Source organism: Malaclemys terrapin, chromosome 1 (assembly GCF_027887155.1).
Source record: "Malaclemys terrapin pileata isolate rMalTer1 chromosome 1, rMalTer1.hap1, whole genome shotgun sequence".
NCBI lineage: Eukaryota > Metazoa > Chordata > Testudines > Emydidae > Malaclemys > Malaclemys terrapin.
The window spans coordinates 302,934,765-302,954,412 of NC_071505.1; the positions used below are offsets into that span (position 1 = coordinate 302,934,765).

Here is a 19,648-nt window from a genome sequence, read left to right on the forward strand (position 1 = left end):
CTTAAGCACTACACCTCTCATGGGGCTGGATGTCAGAATAGTGGGCTACTTACATCAGTGGGAGGGATATTTTAGTGTAGATGCTTACAGAGTTAGGTCAATGTAAGCTGCCTTATGTCCACCTAACTCTGTAGTGTAGACCAGACTTAAGTCCACAGCAGACTACTGCTGCACAGATTCACACCCCAGCTTGCTGTGAACTAACGTTGGTGTAGAGAAACACACAGGCAACACATCTCGAAGAACATCAATTACTATAAGGTAAGTAACCTCTTTTTCTTCATTGAGTGATTATCTATGACTTCCACTCTTAGAGATTGAAAAGCAGTTTACAGATGGAGATGGATATTGAAGTCTTACATAAAGACAGATCTAAGTGCTATTCTACCAAAGGCTGTATCTTTTCAAGTTACCTGTCCAATTACATAAGGTTTTCTGAAAGTATGAACAGAAGCTCATGTGGCTGCCTTACAAATTTCTAGAATGGAGGCATTATTAAAGGAAGTTACGGAAGCATCTTGGGCCCTTGTACAATGGGTTCTAATTACTAATGGGGGATCCTGACCTGCAAGCATATAGCACGATTTAATGTCTTGAAATTCAATTTGAAAGCTTCTGAGAATAAATCTGTTTACCTTTAACGCTCTTGGCATATGACACAGTACATTTGGAAGAATGCCTAAAAGATTTAGTTCAATTTAGATAAAAGGCTAAAACTCTAGATATATCTAAAGAATGCAGAGTCCTTTTCATTCTACTGGCGTGAGGTTTTGGACAAAATATTGTTAAGTAATTGACTGGTTAACATTACACTGGTCTTAGGTAGGAGACTCAGATAAGGCCTTAATGAAACCTTATCCATATGAAAAATTATATAGGGAGAACCTGACATCAAAGTATTAAATTTACCCATGCTACATATAGAAGTAATCACTACTAAAAATACTGTTTTAACAGACTGAAGACTTAACAGACAGGTAGTTAAAAGCCCAAATGAGGTTTTCATTAACCTAGCCAATACAATAGTCAGATCCCATGGAGCATGTGGATCCTTTATAGGTAGAAATACTTTAGCCAGATGCTTAAGAAATCGTTTAGTAATAGGATGAGAAAATATATTATAACCATAATCTTAGGATGTTATGCAGATACCGGTGCTAGATGCACTTTAATGGAAATCATTGACAATCTAGAGAATTTTAAGGATAGAAGGTAATCTAAAATGAAAGTAACATCAGTCTGAAAAGGGGAAATACTATGGTCCCAGGACCAACCATCTAATCTTTTCCATTTAGATCTATAAGTAGCTCTGGTGGGAAGTTTTTTATTATCATCATCTATTAAAACTGCTTAAGAAAAGGTTTTTAGTCTTATTCAAGCAGCTAGAATCCAGGCTGTCAAATGTAGGGATGCCAAGAGGAAGATTTGTCCCTTTTCTGTGATATGAAGTCAGCAATCAGAGGAAGGGTGATCAGTGAATGTATCAACAACCTGATCAGGTCTGGAAACCAATATAGCCTGGGCCATGCTGGTGCAATGAGATTTATGGAAGTTGAGTCTTGACTGAGTTTCACTGCAGAAGTTCTTGGAATCAACTGTACTGGAGGGTAAGCCTAATGAAAGCCTAGGGACCGTGAATGCATCAGCTATAGAGCCTGGACTGATCCCTGCCTTTGAGCAATACCTCTGACACTTTTTGTTGACGTTTGTGGCAAACCAATGCACATGAGATCATTTCCATTTCTGCAATATTAAACAAGCCACAGTTCTCTTAAAAGTCTATTCATGATCTGATGGAAATTTTCTGCTTAGTTTAGGTCTGAACGAATATTTAGAAGACCTAGCAGATGAGCTGCTTTCAGAGACACTTTATATTGTATACACCACTTTCAAAGAATTTGCACTTTTTGACATAAGGGTGTTAATCTTGCCTCTCCTTGTTTGTTTGTTTGTTTTTAATGTAAAATATGGCAGAGGAATTGTCTGTCATGACTTGAATAACTCTGGCCTGGATTAGATAAAGAAAGAATATATGAGCCATGTGAATTGCTCCAAGTTCCAACATATTTATATGTAGAAAAGCCTCAGACCATAATGCTTAAGACCATAATGGCTTAATCATATTGGACACATCAGGTTGTCTCTCAAAGAAAGAAGACTGCAGTGGTTGAAAGGGTTGATGTGACCGAGGGACCCCTTCGTGCCAACTGGCAGAGAGCACCAGCGGTGCATAGGGTTTTACAGGAAACCCCCTGTCAGATATCTGCATAATAGGTCACCAAAGGGTTGCATGTGAGATCTCTCCTGAGAACCAGTAGCTCACTGGTTGTCATAATCATTGCAAAACATAGGTACAGATAATATTTAAGGAGTTATGTATCCATACTGAAAATTATGTTCTTAAGGTCTTGGAGTTAAGGCAGGTTACCAGGAGGTAACTGATTCCTATCTCCCTGTCCAGCCATTTGTGTATTGTATGCCTTACAAGCTATACCTAATTTGCATACTGAGTCAGATACAATTTAAAAGATTGTGAAATCTACAAGAGAGGAAATCTACAGGAAGAAACCAATAATTGGGGTGTCCTGATTATGAATAAAGACAAAGGATTGAGGTGGTTTGACTTGGGGTGCAATGAGAGAGAGACAATTCTTCATCTAGGAGGCAAACTGACAGCATGTTGGCTCATGAAAGTTGGATCACAGCCAGGCTGACTCAAAAGCCCTGCATGGATTTTGGGTGAGGAATACTCTAGATTGCATGTTATGATTTTACTATATATGTAACCATTTGTTTCCAGTACTTCTAGTTGCTAGTAGTTGAACATCTATACTTTGTTAAATAAACTTAGACATGTTTACAATGAAATCTAGTATAATTGCTGCGTATTAAGCAATGCTTGATGAGAGCTAGAGTCAGTATAAATAGCAGCATAGCTGTGGTAGCACCAGGAGTGGCAAAGGAGGCATGGGTTAGTCATGCTGAACACATACCCACTGGTTTCAGGTGGGTATGTACTCCGCACAACTCAGCCATGTCTCCACTGTCACTACCTGTGCTACCGTGGCTACACTTCTATTTATACTCATACAAGCTGTCATCAAGCAAGCACAAGCATGTGTACACAAATAGGGGAATATCATCCTTTGATTGCCAAATAGGTTACGTCTACACTACAAGCAATCAGGCTAAACGGGCAAATGAATGACAGACACAGGGATGGATTTAAGTGGCAGGCCTCAAATTTACCACCACATGGGAGAGATCACTATATGACCATCACCACTCTCACATACCTGGCATTTAACTGGGTTCAGAGTGGGGTTAACAGATCCCATCATATAATCAAGACCTCGTAATAGACCTTCCATGAGACGTGGGAGGAGGGGGAAGAGAGTATCAAGGCAGGAACTGCAGTTCACAAATATTTCAGGTACCCCCTTTTCCTAGAGGAACACAGTCCACCTACAAAATCCCAGCTTTCATTTACCCCTGGGAGCTGGCCCTTATAGTTTTGGTCCTCACTGAACACCAGCCACAAATTGCAATGAGCTAAATAAACAGTCTTACCTTTCCTAATCGTAAACTATCAAAGCTATTTCCTTTCAACCCCACCGTGCTCCCACGACTTTGTGAGAAAGTCAAAAAATATCAGCAGAACTGGGCCAATTTGGCCCAATGGACCAAACAGGCAGTGAATCAGACCGCAGCTTCCTGAAGAACACAGCTCTTGTTCTACAACTAAGGGGAATGAGGAAGGGACTGCTGAAAATACCAAGAGGCCTTTGAAAACCCCATGATGAGTTTAAATAGATCAGGATAAGGTGAAGGGGCGCATGAGAGCCAAACAGCCCAGCCAATAGGAGGTGGAGGACATCAGGAGGAGAAGGGGCCTGGCTGCTGCTTCACCAAGCATGCAATCTCACCTCCACTTCACTTCCACATGCTGTGTCTCATTGAGGCAGTCCAATCGACCACACCTCCCATTGAGATGGGGATGAAACATTGTTATATTATTTAAAAGACCTGTTTTAAAATTGATCTTAACTCAAAACAATTAACAGATTTATTTATGAATTTTCATTTATTTCATTTAGCAACCAAAAAGTAGTGCTGTAATTTTGTGGAGAATATGTTGCATTTTACATACACAACAAAAAGATTGAATCCCTGCTTTAACACAAAAAACATGTTTAACTGTGGTGCCACAATTGGCACTTCATTAACATCACGCCAACTGATACGAGGCATGAAAGACAATCTTGTTATTAAGAAACAGGTTTCAGAGTACAAAGATCTGAGTTCCTGGACCTGCCACACACATCGCCACATGACTAAAGGCATGTAATTTAATTTCTCTTTGCCTCTGTTTTCCACCTCTCAACTGGGGATATTTAATCTTTAAAATTTATTAAAAACATTTCAGTCTGAACACAGTACAAGAACTCCAGATATACAACACAAGTGAACTAATTTTTATTATGAGACGTGTGTGGTAACTTGGCTGAATTAGACTCAAGATTTTCTGTTACTCAGCTATAATGTTTAGATTGAATTTTAGCTATTTCAGGAAAAAACTATATTATAAAATTAATGTCCCACAGGTAAAAAAGATAATTTCCAATCCATTGTGTTATCCAGGGTCTGTATACATTAAAATATTTTCTATAATCTGAAAACACATTGAAGTTTGTGAATTTCATATTAATATCTCTACAAAATAGTCTCAACATAAGAGCTTATATGCTAATAAAGATAAGAAATAAATCTAACCCCAGAGACCTGATTTCTGTTAAAATATAGAACTAAAAAAGGAATAATTCGAGTATAAACCCAATTCTTGATTTTTTTCTTTTTAAAAAATTAAAAAAAAAAACATTTTAAGGAAATAAACGTGCCTGTTATTTATACAATTCTATTTTTTAACCAAATAGGAATGTACAAATGAATTATGGTTCTATGCATGCACTTAACAGGATAGAAAACAGTAACTAAAGAAAAGGAAAGAAAATTCTCTTACATCGTTCGTGTTAACATGCCACGCCATATCACCATAGGATACCAGTTGACCATTAACGTAACACCGAATTTCACTGTTTCTCCAACGATTGTAGATGTGCACAATGCTGATCATGTACCACTAAAAATAATTTGAAAAGATATTAATGTTATACAGCATTATTATTAAATGCTAACAATCAATATATCATGTTTGACTCTAATCCTGTAAAGTAATGTAGGAGTAGGAATCCTTGCATCCCCAAAGAGTCATTTTAAATCAGTAAGACTTCACATGGGCTTAAGTACTTGCCCACTGGGATCTCTTTGCAGAATCAGGTCCAAAAATTCTACATATAATCACTAGATAGATGTGTTTTTTTAAAGTACAATTAACTAACTTTTGTTCTGCACATAAAACATGAACAAGGAGGTTCAGATAAAGAAAATTAAGTTTTAAACTTAGCTATAATAGCCTTTTATTTTATAAGATCTGCACGTCTAAAGACCATTTAATAATAAAGCATATCATGTTGAATATTGTATTAAAACATATTCTGTTTGAATTGGCCCCACCCAGCAGGTGATCCGGATTACTCTGTGTGACTACCCTGTTCTCAGAATTACTAACCACTTGGCCAATATGTGTGTAGTCATCCACTAATTTTTTATCAGAAGTGATTTTATCTTCCAGATCACCGAAGAAAATATTGAATAGCACTGTAACTAGAACCAATCTCTGTGGAGCATTACTGGAAACAGCCCAGCATTCAATGATAATTATCCATTAACAATTATTTTTTGATATCTGTCAGCCTAAAGGAGGAACAACTACAGAAGTTACTCAGCAACTCATACCTGAGTGTCCATGGTAAACAAGTTTTAGTATACACATTTAAAAATCATCTAAATCTGTCCTTCAGAATAAACATAAAACCAGACATCTGGAATAGAATTTAAAGCTTCAACTCAACTCATCACCTAGTCAACTTTTTTGTTTGCTTATTTGTTTTAACAATGCAGATACAGATAACAGTCAATTGGTTAGAGTTGGCCTGTCTTGAAAGTAACATTCCATGTTTTGGGAAGTATTACATGTCTTTTCCAGATTGACCTAGATTAAAAATGTATTCACTAAATAGGTAAGCATTCACTAGAAGAGAGATCAAGCAGTTGTGTGATACCAAAGGTCAATCCATACTGAAGTAGTTATTGGGTTTTTTTGGTAAAATTACTGCTTATTTTGCAAACGTTGGCTTTAACTTCACCTAGTGTGGGGTGGCTACAAATGGTTCAGCACTAGCTGTGAAAGAAGGGTTTTTTTTTACCCTTTATCAGGTCACTTCATACACAGTATTAGTGCCAGGATACTGGTGTTTCCGGAACAAATCTTCCACTACTGTATTAAATGACCCCATCTTATTTAGAACAATATTTCGAATTTCTATCAAGTGCCATTGATTGAGCTTACGGGTGCTAACTATCAAGATTACTTGTCTTCGCTGATAGCTCTTGTTCAGGGATAATCCTCCACACTACCTTTTATGAGTAAAATGGTATGCTAGAGGAACGTTTAAGCACTGTATCCCTTAGATCCACATGAAAATAAGTGGGGCCCAAATTCGCAGTCCATTTTGATCAATTTCACATTTTCAGACGTTTACATCTGAAATTTCAGTGTTGTAACCCTGGGAGTCCTGACCCAAAAGGGGTTAATGGGGGGTCACAAAACTAATGTAAGGAGGTTGGGGGATTACCACCCTCACTTTTGTACTGCCTTCAGAGCTGCAGAGCTTCCTGAATCTGGGGGAGATTTCCAGAGGTGAAGGTGGGTCTGATCTCCCCTGTGCTGCTGGGAGCCTTCAGAGCTTGTAGCAGCCACAGAGCTTCCTGCAGCCAGGGAGGTACCCAGAGGTGGGTCTGATTTCCCCCCAAGAGCAGCCGTGCAGGAGAAGAGGAAGTCCCATCCCTCCCCAGCCTGGCAGATAGCAGCTGGAGCCCAGTGAAACAAAGGAGACCCTGGCTGACACCCCCAGCCCTGCCCCTCCCCCACCCCTCCAACAGCTAGATTTCACAGGGGAGGTCTCATTTCACTGTCTGTGACATGTTTTTCATGGCCATGAATTTGGTAAGAACCTAAAAATAAGATATGTATCCCATGAGATTTAGCCTGGCTAGCAAAAGGCTTCAGAATGAATAAAAACTTGTCAAGGGCAGAATGACTATTGTTAGTACAGCAGAACCTCAGAGTCACAGACACCTCAGGAATGGAGGTTGTCCGTAACCCCGAAATGTCCACAACTCCGAACGAGACATTATGGACTTCAGCCACTGGGGAGAGGCGGTTGGGGCTGCAACCGCACGTGGGGGTCAGGGCTCAGGGCTTTTGATCTGGGGTGGGGTGGGGGTGCGGGGCTCAGGGCTTCAGCTACGGGAGGGAGCACTTGGCTGAAACCAGTGTTCCCGTCATAGCTAAAGCCCCGAGCTCCCCACGGGGCTGAGAAGCTGGGAACAGCAGAGCCACAGGGCTGAATCCCCGAGCGCCAGCGCTCCCTCCAGATCTAAAGCCCTGCGCCCTGGTGCTCCCAAGAGTCAGAAGCCCTGACACCCCCTCACCTCTTCACCCTAAGGCTGCAGTCCTAACCCTCCCTTCCCCCCAGCTGAAGCCCTGAGCCCCAGGGTTAAATCTCCAAGGCAGTAAAGTATTTGCATGCATGTGTGTGGGTGTGGGTGTGCATGCATCTCCACTGCTACCCGATTACTTCTGGTTCAGAGGGTGTCCAGTTGACCGGTAAGTCCAGAACTCTGGTGGTCATATATTTGAGGTTTGCCTGTATCTAAGGGCATATCTTCATTGAAGAGTTAACTCTAGTTATCTACACTTGAGCTAACTCCTCTTGAATTAGCTTAGTTCAAGTGAGAATGGTCACACTGCAAAGCACTCAAGCTGCACACTATTGGATTAGCAGCACAAAGTAGTTGTATCCCCACTTCACAACTAGCCTAAGCATCAATAGCACTTGAACTTCAACCAACACCTTCTGACAGGCCAGCTAGCTCAAGGTTAAAGCAGCACCTTAACCAGAGGTTTTGATGTGTGGACAGGAATCAGGTTAGAGGCAACATTTATGTTATACCTCAGGCTAGCACTGTAATGAAGACAAACCCTAAACTGAAAGGTTCCTTAAATGTTCCTATTCTTGAGGATATGACCATCCAAGATTCTCTCTGCTGATGTAGACATGCAGTTTTTTCTAATTCCAGCCAACTCAAAGTTTACTTCCTTTCTAGTAAAAACTTGAAAAACTATTTTATGATACTTGCTCAATATGGAGAAACATGGTCATTTTTTTTAGATCCACCCTTAAAAAGTGACCTAGAATGATAAAGCTGAAAATATTAGTAGAAAGCTAATGAAGAAAATTTTATTACTGGACAGACTTCAGAACAATTACATTATGTACCCATGCAATATGGGCTTTTCTAGGTTGACCCGATTTCATGGTTTTCAGTGGATCTTCACACCAACTGCTAACCTTTTGATTTACAGAATATCCAGTGGATGACTTTCCCCTGAGTGAGTCAGTGTCTCAACTCTAAAGATAACCTTTTAATATCCTACATAAGTAATTCCAATGTGTCTGGTCTAATTGCATCTCTAAGCCTCTGCCAAATTTCCTTACGATCATTTAAATTAGGGTCTTTTTCAGACTTGGCCACAGACCAATAACTACAGTAAATATCTACAATCCAGAAAAAGTATTCTAATTTAATCCATTTATAAGATGCTTATATGGCATCCAAGTGCCAGAATAGTATACATACTATGAAGTAAATGATTTGAGTATAGTTAATTTTAAAAGTCCAGAAGCTAGTTGATAATATTGACATTAAAGAAATACACTGAGAAAAAATTGTTCCCCATGCAGCCTCCCCTTTTATATCCATTTGAACTCAACAAGTGGCTTTTATTAAGTCCTACTTTCTCTAAGTCAATGGGGGAGGAGGGCAGAAGCTTCATGGGTGAAGTGTGACCTGTCTCCCCACATCCCTATCCCCTTTGTTGTAGTTAAACATCCTTTCCCAAATAGGAGATTTAGATAGAATTCTTTCTCAAACTATAAAACAATGCTTAACTGACTGAAGGGTTACTCTTCATTAAAAGTCTCACCTCTGCCTCCATGTCCACATAACTACAAACTGTAATGAATGATGATCACTAATTGTTTGCAAGATGTTCATAATAATGAATTTCTGGTCATACAAAAACAAATAAAATAATTTTAAGATGTCATAAGTTTCTGAATGTGTTTCAAGGAGGACTTGCAGAAGTTGTCTAATTTGAATGTGCCTAACACGTGTCTAATTTACCTATATCTTAAAGTCTTGTTTGAGTGGTGAAAGTTTTGTCAAAGCTTTTTTCTTGATGCTTCTAAGTACACCTCTACCCCGATATAACGCGACCCGATATAACACAAATTCGGATATAATGCGGTAAAGCAGCGCTCTGGGGGGGCGGGGCTGCGCGCTCCGACAGATCAAAGCAAGTTTGATATAACGCGGTTTCACCTATAACGCGGTAAGATTTTTTTGCTCCCAAGGACAGCGTTATATCAGGGTAGAAGTGTATGAAAAAATTCAGTCCTAGGTTTCTCACGCTCCATAAGCTAGCCCTCATGGATACAGTCTAAAATTTCACAGGCAGCAGTTTCCATATTGTTCTTTACGCTTTTTTCTTCTTGAAGTAAACAAAAAACAACCAAAAAAAAGGAATAAACATGAAAAAAAACTTGCCCCCTTCAGGCTGCAGAGAAAAGTTTGGATTATTTCACATTTATCTTAATGAGTTAAGTAGTACAGGCTTTTCAATAAAATATAAATGTGCAGGCCTGATCAATTGTGATCATTAAACATCCAATGGCACTGTATATAAGAGATGGGATAATAAATGCTACGCATCCTGGCCAATTTTCAACTTGGATAATAACCTTCGTCATAGCTTAATTCCCCCCTACAGTTGAAACTAGAAAGTTTCTTTCTTTTTAATATAAAATCATCATTCACTTTCTGTTCTAAATTGTAATGTTGCTGTGCACTGTTAAATTCTTTCCTCCCTCGTACATGGATGCATGTAAGTGGTAGGTGTCCTGATTCTTGAACATATAGTTTGTATGTCACAACTGAATTCTTTTGAATGAAAAAGGATTATTTGGAAATGAAGAAATATTAAGTTTAAAATCAATTACATGCTGTATGCCCTGCTTACACTTGCCAACTGAAGTGTTTGATATATAATCCTAAAATTGATGGAATTTTAGTAATCCTATTTACGGGCCACCTTTAACCATTTTTCTCATACATCTATTGGAAGCACTAATATTCCACTAGAGCAGCAAATGTAGACATATAATAAATTAAATAGATCAAGTACCACAGAGCAGCCATTGTGGATTCTAGAGTGAGTGGTGATAACTCCTGCTATGGAAAAGATTGTGCAACTGTATGTATTAAAATCACTTGAGTTTATAAAAAAAAATTGCAAACAAGTTTTCCATTCTCTCTTTTGCTCTGCTCAAAGGTGATTTTGTTAATTAAAAAAAAAAAGTTTAAGCAAAATGTATTCAGTGGATATTCATTTTGGCAAGGAAAGAAAAAAAAACACTCCAAACAAAATTCTAACCACAGGCTGATTTTGTTGTTTTTTTCCCCCCCTCTTTACAACAAAAATAAGTCCTCAGTGAGGATTAGTGCAATTTATTTCCTTGCATGAGAGAGAAAGATTTTAAATAAGTTATATTTAAAGTGAAAACTAAGCACACATCAGTGGACATCTGTTAACATTTAGCAGACTAATTAGAATTGCCCCTCTGTGACTTCACACCAGTTATTGTTTCAACATAGCTTTGTAGACCCACTCAGAGACTCCTACTCTACCTGAGCAGAGTTCTGCAGGGTTGGGGAATATTGTTAGGACAATCTGCATGAGGGAAATTGAAAATGTCTGAAACAGAGTGCAAAATGTTTTGACCACGCTACCTTAAAATCAGGAACAGGATAAAATTACAAACGCATAATAAAAAAATCAAAACCAGTAAACCCTGTAATTCGGCGAGTGTCCCCAAAAATTTTATTGCATTCTATTATAGCTTCAAAACAAAGCTTTCATTTAAAATATACGTTCTAACTTTTTCTGTTGTGAAGATACAGCCATCACACTAAGACTATGGGCTCACAAGGAACCACCACAATTTGCAGAAAAACATCTCCCGGTGGTACAACAGCAGCACTGCTCCCCTTCTCTGTCTAAGAAAAGTATGTATGCAAACTCAAACTCCAGTAGGGACAATTTAAATGTTAACATTATTGAGCATGGACATTTTTTCTTTTAAAGAACTTTTCTTTCAAGAACTTTAGCATAAAGAGTTATATTTAATACAAAATAGTATTACACAGTTAATCTTATACCTCAAGAAAAGCAGTCGTAAGGGTTCATAGAATCATAGACTGTAACTTGAGACCATTACTCCTTGTTCTGTCATCTGGTACCAATGAGAACAGTCTAAATCCATCCTCTTTGGTTCCAAGAGCTAAATTAATTAAGCCACATTGCATATACAGTAGAACCTCAGAGTTATGGACATTCCTTGGGAATGGAGGTTGTATGCAACTCTGAAACATTCGCAAGTCTGAACAAAGCACAGTTCGGGCTCCAGATCCAGCGGCTGACAAGCCAGGCCTGGCTTCTGCTCCCTACTCAGCCATGGCATTGGTTTGCAAGCTTCCCTGCTCCCTGCAGAGGCAGAGAGGTAGGTAGGTAGGTAGGTAGGTGTGTGTGTGTGCGCGCGCGCGTGTCGGGGGTAAAAACAGTGCATCTCCCTCCCAGCAGCAGGAGGGGGTAAAAGCACAGTGTGAGGGGTGAAAGCAGTGCAGACCCCAGCACCGCTCCTGCTGTGCTGGCTGGCTCCAGCTGCCTTGGGCTGGCAGCCCCAGTGTCTTGCTGTAAATGGCTGCCCTGCAGGTGGGGCATCCCAAATGTGCCTACCTTTAAGATGCAATACAGGTACAGTATTTTCTTTTTGGGGGGGTGGGGTCTCTCCTGCTGCCTGATTGCTTACTTCCAGTTTCACTTGGTGTCCAGTTGACCTATAACTCTGGTGTTCATATCTTTGAGGTTCTATTGTATGTAGTATTTTCTATTCCTGTTCTTGTGACTACATGTAAAGCTTAACATATCAATAAAAGTAACAGAGTCATGTGATGTCAGTCAGTTGTTTACTTAAACATGAGAGCTAGAAGTATGTTTTTTATAAAGAAAAGCTTGAAAATGTGAATCAAGTGTAACTCATGCAATGATGGCCTTCCTGCATCTGCAGACAGCCTCCAATACAGGTAGGAGTCCACCATATATACAGACCAGGCCTTGCTGTTCAATGGGGAAGCTTACATGCCCCACCAGGCTCTGCTAGACTCGATTCCACTTGATAGTGTCTCAAATGTCCTTTCAGGCTTCCATCATCCATTCTGTCCTATTGGCTTCACAGGTTAGTTAAGGATAAAAAAGTCTGGTAATCTCCCAAATGCTGCTCATCTGTGGCACCAAAATGAAACTGTAGTCACAGTAGGGTTGAACAGATATTTAAAATATTATCATCTCTCTCCTTTTCTATATGCTGTAATCAGCAGAGAAATGGTTATGGGCAGGAAAATAATTGTCATTTAAATTATTCTAACTGAAAATTTGAGCCAATATCCCTTTCAGGTGAAAACTGTAGTTTACACTTCTTAAAATTACTGTCAGGCTCTTTGCAGACTCAGGCACCACTGAATCTGTTTGCATTCAGTTTACATTTTAACAGTGTTCTTCTTTACATCCATAAGAGAAAGATTTACTAAAATAAATTAAAATCAAGATGCTTGAGAATCTGATGGCAGCCTAAAAAAAAACAACCACCCCACACCACAATACCAGCCTAATTAGAGCCCCGTAGTTTAAAAAGGAGAGAGATGATAACCATCTACAAATATTTAAGGGATAGAAACACTAAGGAAGAAGAGGAATTAGCATGAGAGAGGGTATAACCAGGAGCCTCGGATTAAAGTTAAGAAAGGAAAATTTTAGACTGAATGACAGTAGAGAGATCTACTACTCTGTAGAATAATTTCCCAAAGGAAGCACTGGGAGCCCAAACACTTGGCATACTTTAACCTAGACAGGGCAAAATTCTAATAGAAGTACAAGATACGAGAGAATGCAACACTCATAGGGAGAATGAATAAACAACCTGCCAGATCTTTTCTATTTCTAGTGTGAGATGGCATATGACCTGCGCCCAAAAACAATGAATGGCTAGAGGCAAGGGTGGACAAAGAGTGGAACCACCCCATGAAGTTCCTGCCAGGTCCATCCCCCTATTGTAGTTGTGGAATGGCATCCGGAAATTGGCTAAGAGACCAACAGACTAGCACTGGGAGTGGAGGTGCAGTAGTGTAACTTTTGAACAAAGACAAGGTGTTGGTTACCAATGAATGGATTGTCACTGGAGGGGAGAGATGCCACTACAAAACCATTAGCTAGGTTTTGCTGAGGGTCACTGGATGACTTGGAGCCAGTCACTGGCTGAAAAACCACTATTCTAGATTAAAGTTCTTGTCATTTTCTACTCTGCCAAGGCCTTTCAAGCCTTATGGCCCACCGTCACACAAATCAAGGCCCTGTTTCAAGGTGTGGCACAGCAAGCAACATACATTGGAGAACTGCCATACCGATATTGAAACTGAGAAACATACAGCCATTTCAAACTATGGTACTCAGGAGCTAGTGTCACTCCACACTACAATCAGTATAGATACTCTTCATACCAAAGACCATAGTTTACAAGAGTGCATTAAGAGACTTGTGTGATTCAAAACCATACACAGTCTTAGCTCTCAATTGTAAGGGCAGAGAAGCAGTGAAGACGGCTGTCTGCATTTGTCTGGGTGCTCTAACTGCTATGCTGCTCCTACTTCACATGATGTAGTTGCACAGTACATAGGGAACTCTTTGACAGTTTATATGCCCAGTAATCTCTGTTCTATAGATCAGCAGTTCTAAAATTGTGGATCAGGACCCCAAAGTGGGTCAGAACCTCATTTTAATGGGGTCACCAGGGCTGGCTTAGACGTGCTGGGTCCCAGGCCTGAAGCCTGAGCCCCATCACACGAGGCCGAAGCTTGAGTGTTTCAGCCCTACGTGTTGGGACTCGGAATACAGGTGCCATGCCTGGGGCTGAAGCCCTTGGGCTTCAGCTTTGCCCTCCCACCCCAGACGGGTCAATGGGGCTCGGGCATCGGTCCTCCCTTCTGGGGTCATGCAGTAATTTTTATTGTCAGAAGGGGGTCACGGTGCAATGAAGTTTGAAAACCCCTGCTATGGATCATAAATGCATTCGGGGAGAGGGGGTAGTGTCAACTGCAGGCAGAACTTAGGTGACAAAAAAGGCTCATTAGGCCACAGGAAAAAAGTGCTCCTTCAGCAGCTGGCCCAAATTGTAATGTTCCAAAAGAATCCAAGCATAAACACAGTCTAATTCTCATTCATCCAAGAACAATTTTCTTGTCCCATGAGAAAAGACAATTCAAAATGGGGAGAGGGTCCAATAAAGACAGGATTCGAAATACCAACAGGCTGACCTAAGAGTGTGCATACACTGGTGATCGGATGTCAAGAAATACAGGCAGTAAAAGCACTAACAAGAGTAGCTCTGCTGCCACAAGTGCAGACTCAAGCACTTTTAGACTCTAGGAGGGAGCCTGACCTTAAGCTTGTTACTTATACAGCAGTTGGGATCCGGTGAACATGTCTTTACGTAGCTTCACCTGTTTGTGCAACAGATGTTATGGATATGCTAATGGATACTCTGAATTTGCTTCAGGTTACCACTACACCTAAACGTACACCATAACATCAACCTGCCAGCACTGCCAGAAACATAACATATACGCTTTGTGCTGAAGCCAGTGCTAAATTTGTAAGAAAAGAGGCGCTGGGGCTCAAGCAATTTTATTTACATTCATAACTGATGCAGAAAGCCCAGAGGTGCTGGGGCTATGAATTGCCAAACCAAGAGGTGTCAGGACTCGGCCTTGACAAGTCCAGCACAAATTAATCTCTGGCTGTAGCACAAGGAGCAAGAGGTCATTTAAAACATCGGGTTTCCTGGGAAAAAAAAAACCTAATAAACAGAGCAGAGCAATAAGAGAAGCATTAAAACAAAGCAAAACTGCACAAGAGAGCTAGACAGCCGTAATACAGAAATACAGCTATTTCTCTAATTGAAAGTTGCTGTCTTAATAGCCCACATTTAAAGAAATACAGATTTGAAAACAGCCAATACTCCAAAAAATAAGGCAAGAGACTCAACAGCAAACAATAATAATTTTGAGAGGAGCTCATAATAGAGGGAGAGCAAGGAAAAGTAATTGAGCTGTCAAAGTAAAAGTAAAGAGAGTCTCGAAAACAAGTACTGGAGTTGCAGTAGTCAACATTCAGTGCAGAGCTCTTGCAGGGAGTTCCTAGATAGGCTCTAGCTAGAAAATAACTGACAAGGCCCTAGAGGGAGCTGAGGCAATGGAAGAGGGAATGGAACATGGGAGCTGTTCCTGCTCCTACCAGTGTTTCACACGCTGATAATTTTAAGACCTTGTCTTGCACTACAAAGCTGAGGCCCAAGAATGAAAATCCTGTATGCATAGTATTGTTAAAGAATGATATTTAAAAGGAAAAAAATTATATTGACAAGGAAAGTGACCGAATAATTTAAATGTTGTTCAGTTAAAATGAAATGAGAAAAGGAAGTTAAAAAGGTGGATTCACTCTACTACGTTCATCTCATTCAGCCTGCATTGCTGGGTTCTGGAAAGCATGGCAACAGAAGCTGGCTTCTCAGGCTCTCAAAAATAATTAGCGCCACAAGATGTCACGCTTTTTAAGTGAATTGTTCTGCAAGTAGTGCAAAAAGACATATCAGTCTGTGATGCTACATCTGTATGTTATAATCTCCAGATAGAATAGGAGAAGTTAAGAAGCTTACTCTATAATATGAGAATACACTGCTGAATAGAAGATTTAATGATTATATTACTGCATAAAGTTTCTCTAAATAAAAAGCTCACTGTTGCAATGATTCACATTTTATTTCTTATATTCACATGGCCATGATTTATAAACTTGTAAACTTTCAAAATCAAATCAGTCACCCTCAACTTAGATTTTTTTTTTTTTTGGTATTTCAATTTGTCACACAACAAAGATTTCAGTGTGTGGATGTGTGTTCAAGAAGTATCTATGAGCTTAGTGCCAGTGAAATTTAAACGCTCAGTCCAGATGAACACACACACAAAACAAAGATAAGTGCTCCAGAATTCCTTCATTATAACAAATGTAATGTGTTTCTCTTGGATAGTACAACAGCAGTATGTTAGAGGTTGTCATGGGCTAACAATTACGGAAGTGACTCAAAAATAAAATGATCACAAGTTCAGGAGCAATTTTTATAAATGAAGGTTTTTTTTAAAAGTGTTATTATTTATTTATATAGGTGTCCAAAAAAGAGGGAGTCCTTTATAGATATGATTCTTAGTCTGAAAAATTTTGTAATCTTTAAATAGAAATACTGAACATCAGTGTTCACAATCTGGATTGTGTCTTTTAAAAATATTTCTAAGGCCTTTAACATGTCTAATTATATTTTAGTAAAATCTCCCTTTTTATAGTTCACTATTTTTATTACATATGCTTTATATTTGCCTTGCTGTTTTACATATTTTATATATGTAATATGTATCAAAATGCATTAATAAAATTAAAACCAATGGAGGTATTAATATTGGAAAAGGCTAGCTTTCATGAATTTTAGTGATGTTTAATTTTAAAACAGTTCATATCATTTTACCAGTGAAGTGGAAAAATCTGAAAATGACAAAAAAATATTTTTGTTAGTCAAAACCAGAGACAACTAGGAAGATCTTCAGAGGAATGTGATCTCTCTCTCTGGAAAACTTGTCTAACAGAACAGTTCTATGTTGCCCATAACTTGAGCATGGATAGCTTAAGTGTGGTTCAGTAAAGAATAAAAGCAGTTGTTCTTCAGAGATTGAGGATAATAAAGTTTTTGCCAAAAAATATCTATGACAAGTAAATCCTTAAGAGAATCACTGGAAGATAAGACTGCCTACTATTGGGAAGTCAACACTGGCATTTCAGTAGTTAAAAACACCCATCATCAATCCACCAGTTTTAAATTACAATTTAACTAGGCAGTTGCTTTGTCAATAGGTGCATCTTCTGAAGGTCTACATGCACTTTTTATGCTGGAGGAGCATCTGATCACAACTGGAGTGAAATCTCTAAACAAGGCAACAAGAAATCCAGGCACAAATTGAAAAGGACAGTTTGGATTTCTTATGCTGGAGTTGGTAACTGTATTTGGTGGTGGTATATTCCCCCAATATATTATACTGCATGTGCACATCATACATATACACATCATTAATGGGAAATAAAAGATGCATATAAAATCTCATTAGAAAATAACCAACTTTATCTGACAAAGTCTTTCTTTTCAGCACCTCCTATATACCAACACATGACACTGAGGCTGAAAAATGTGATCTCTGTTGAATACAAAATTGGTAAGCAATCATCCACACCAGATACACTTTGCAAGTAAGTGAACACATGATCACCTGAAAGTGATATTCACGCAATGAGGCATACATACACCTGTTACTAGTTCAAAGTTAGTAAAACCTCAGACTGAACACAGAGCCAATTTTGCATAAACTAAAACTGACATTTTTCAAAGGATGGCCTACAGCAAGATCAGAGTTACAACCAAACAAACTATGCTCATTTATGGTAAAAATGAGTGAGATGACTTCTTTTTGATAAAATAAAGACTGACAGTTCTAGCAGTAACAAGAAAAGAAACAACCACTAAGACCCACAGCATTTTGCTACTGAAACCTTAATCAAAAGGTAAGCGATTTTGTTTTGGCCTGGGATTGTAATACATGTATAATTGCTTCCAAAAAGCACAAACAAAAGAGCTGAAAAAAGATCAAGTCCCAGAGAGACTATGGCAAAATCAAGGAGAATTTATTTGAATTCAAAGAAAACTAATTTACTATTGATTGCGACTATAGATTTGTACTTTCAAAGCTAATCTATATCAAATCTGTAAATCTTTAAATCAAGACTTGGTATCTTTCTAAGGGCTTATCTACATATGGAGGAGGGAGTAGTGTATGCCTGTGGATTAGGTTTGTGTTCACAAACTGTTGCAGAATAAATATTCCAAAATAATTGTATCCACATGGCCGCGTTTTATCTGCATTGCCTGAATCAGTGCATACACATGACAGTGACTTTTTTCAAAGTAAGCACTCAGCATTCTGGGCAGGTATTTGTGACACAGCACCCCATATTTATCATAGTTGTATCATATGATTATGACATAGTTATGATGCATCTTGTACAAGATGTGCCATGTAAGGTGTCTATGAAAAATTGTGATTTTTGAATATGATTATCCTATTTATGTGCATGTATCATTTTTATATCTGAAGTTATGAATATTGACTATGTATCTGTATTTCAAATGTGGTTACACCTGGGTAACACCCACCAGGCAAGATGCTTCCAGTCTAGACAGCTGGTTGTGAAGGGCCTGTTCAAGGTAATGGGCCATTAAAGGAAATAGTGGGCCTTAGGAGAAGCTTATCCCCCACCTGGTGAGCCTTCCTGAGAACGCTCCACACAGCCTATGAGTAATGGCTGCTATGACTCAGCACAGCATGCAAAGGCATGTGACCAGACCACATGACCTTGAACTGCATTTTGGTATCTGTATTTTTCCACAAACCGGGCTGGAAACTTAGCTTGGAACAAAGGGTTCCTGCCATATGGAAAAACTATACAAGGTGTGGCGTGATATCATCTCTTAGCCTCACTCCCCACACAAGAGAACTCTTGAGGAACAAAGATGGCTAGTCCCAGGCTACAAGGATTTCTAACCTATATATGGAAACTTGGTGGACTGCTTGTATCATCAATCAGGGTGAGAAATTGCTAATCCAAATCCTTTCTGTTTAGTATATTAGGCTTAGTTTGCAGTTTTTGTTTGTTACATAATCTGCTTTGATTTGTTTGCTATCACTTATAATCACTTAAAATCTATCTTTCTGTAGTAAATAAACTTGTTTTATGATTTATCTTAACCAGTGTGTCTTTAAGTGAAGCGTCTGGGGAAAATCTCAGCTTGGTGCATATCTTTCCCACATCAAGAGGAAAGCAATCTATATTAATGAGCTTGCACTGTACAGATCCCTGTGCAGTGCAAGATGGTATAATTCTGGGTGTATATCCAACAAGGCTGAGGAGCTGGGAAATTAGCTGTTGTCTTCTGTTTGTCCTTGAGTGGTTTAGATAAAGCACTCAGGTATCTCAGTTGGGTGTTTGATGCCACCTGCTGTCATTTTGGGTGATAACAGGGCCTGGAGAGGCTAGCTGAATCACCAGCAGAGCAGTGTGAGAAGGAGCAACCCAGTTGACTGGTTAGGAGGCACAGCAGTTCCCACGGCTCCCAGACTGCACCCCAGGGGGGTGACA

At 39.3% G+C, this 19,648-nt stretch overlaps 1 protein-coding gene across 3 annotated transcripts in view; it reads right to left on the reverse strand.

Moving 5' to 3' along the window:
• Window positions 1-19,648, reverse strand: part of NBEA (neurobeachin) — an 817,568-nt gene that overhangs the window by 625,173 nt on the left and 172,747 nt on the right. For all 3 annotated transcript variants that reach the window (XM_054015304.1, XM_054015305.1, XM_054015303.1), the window contains exon 7: window positions 5,021-5,140. In XM_054015304.1, coding sequence (XP_053871279.1) covers window positions 5,021-5,140 — 120 coding nt within the window. The remainder of the gene's footprint in view (window positions 1-5,020; window positions 5,141-19,648) is intronic.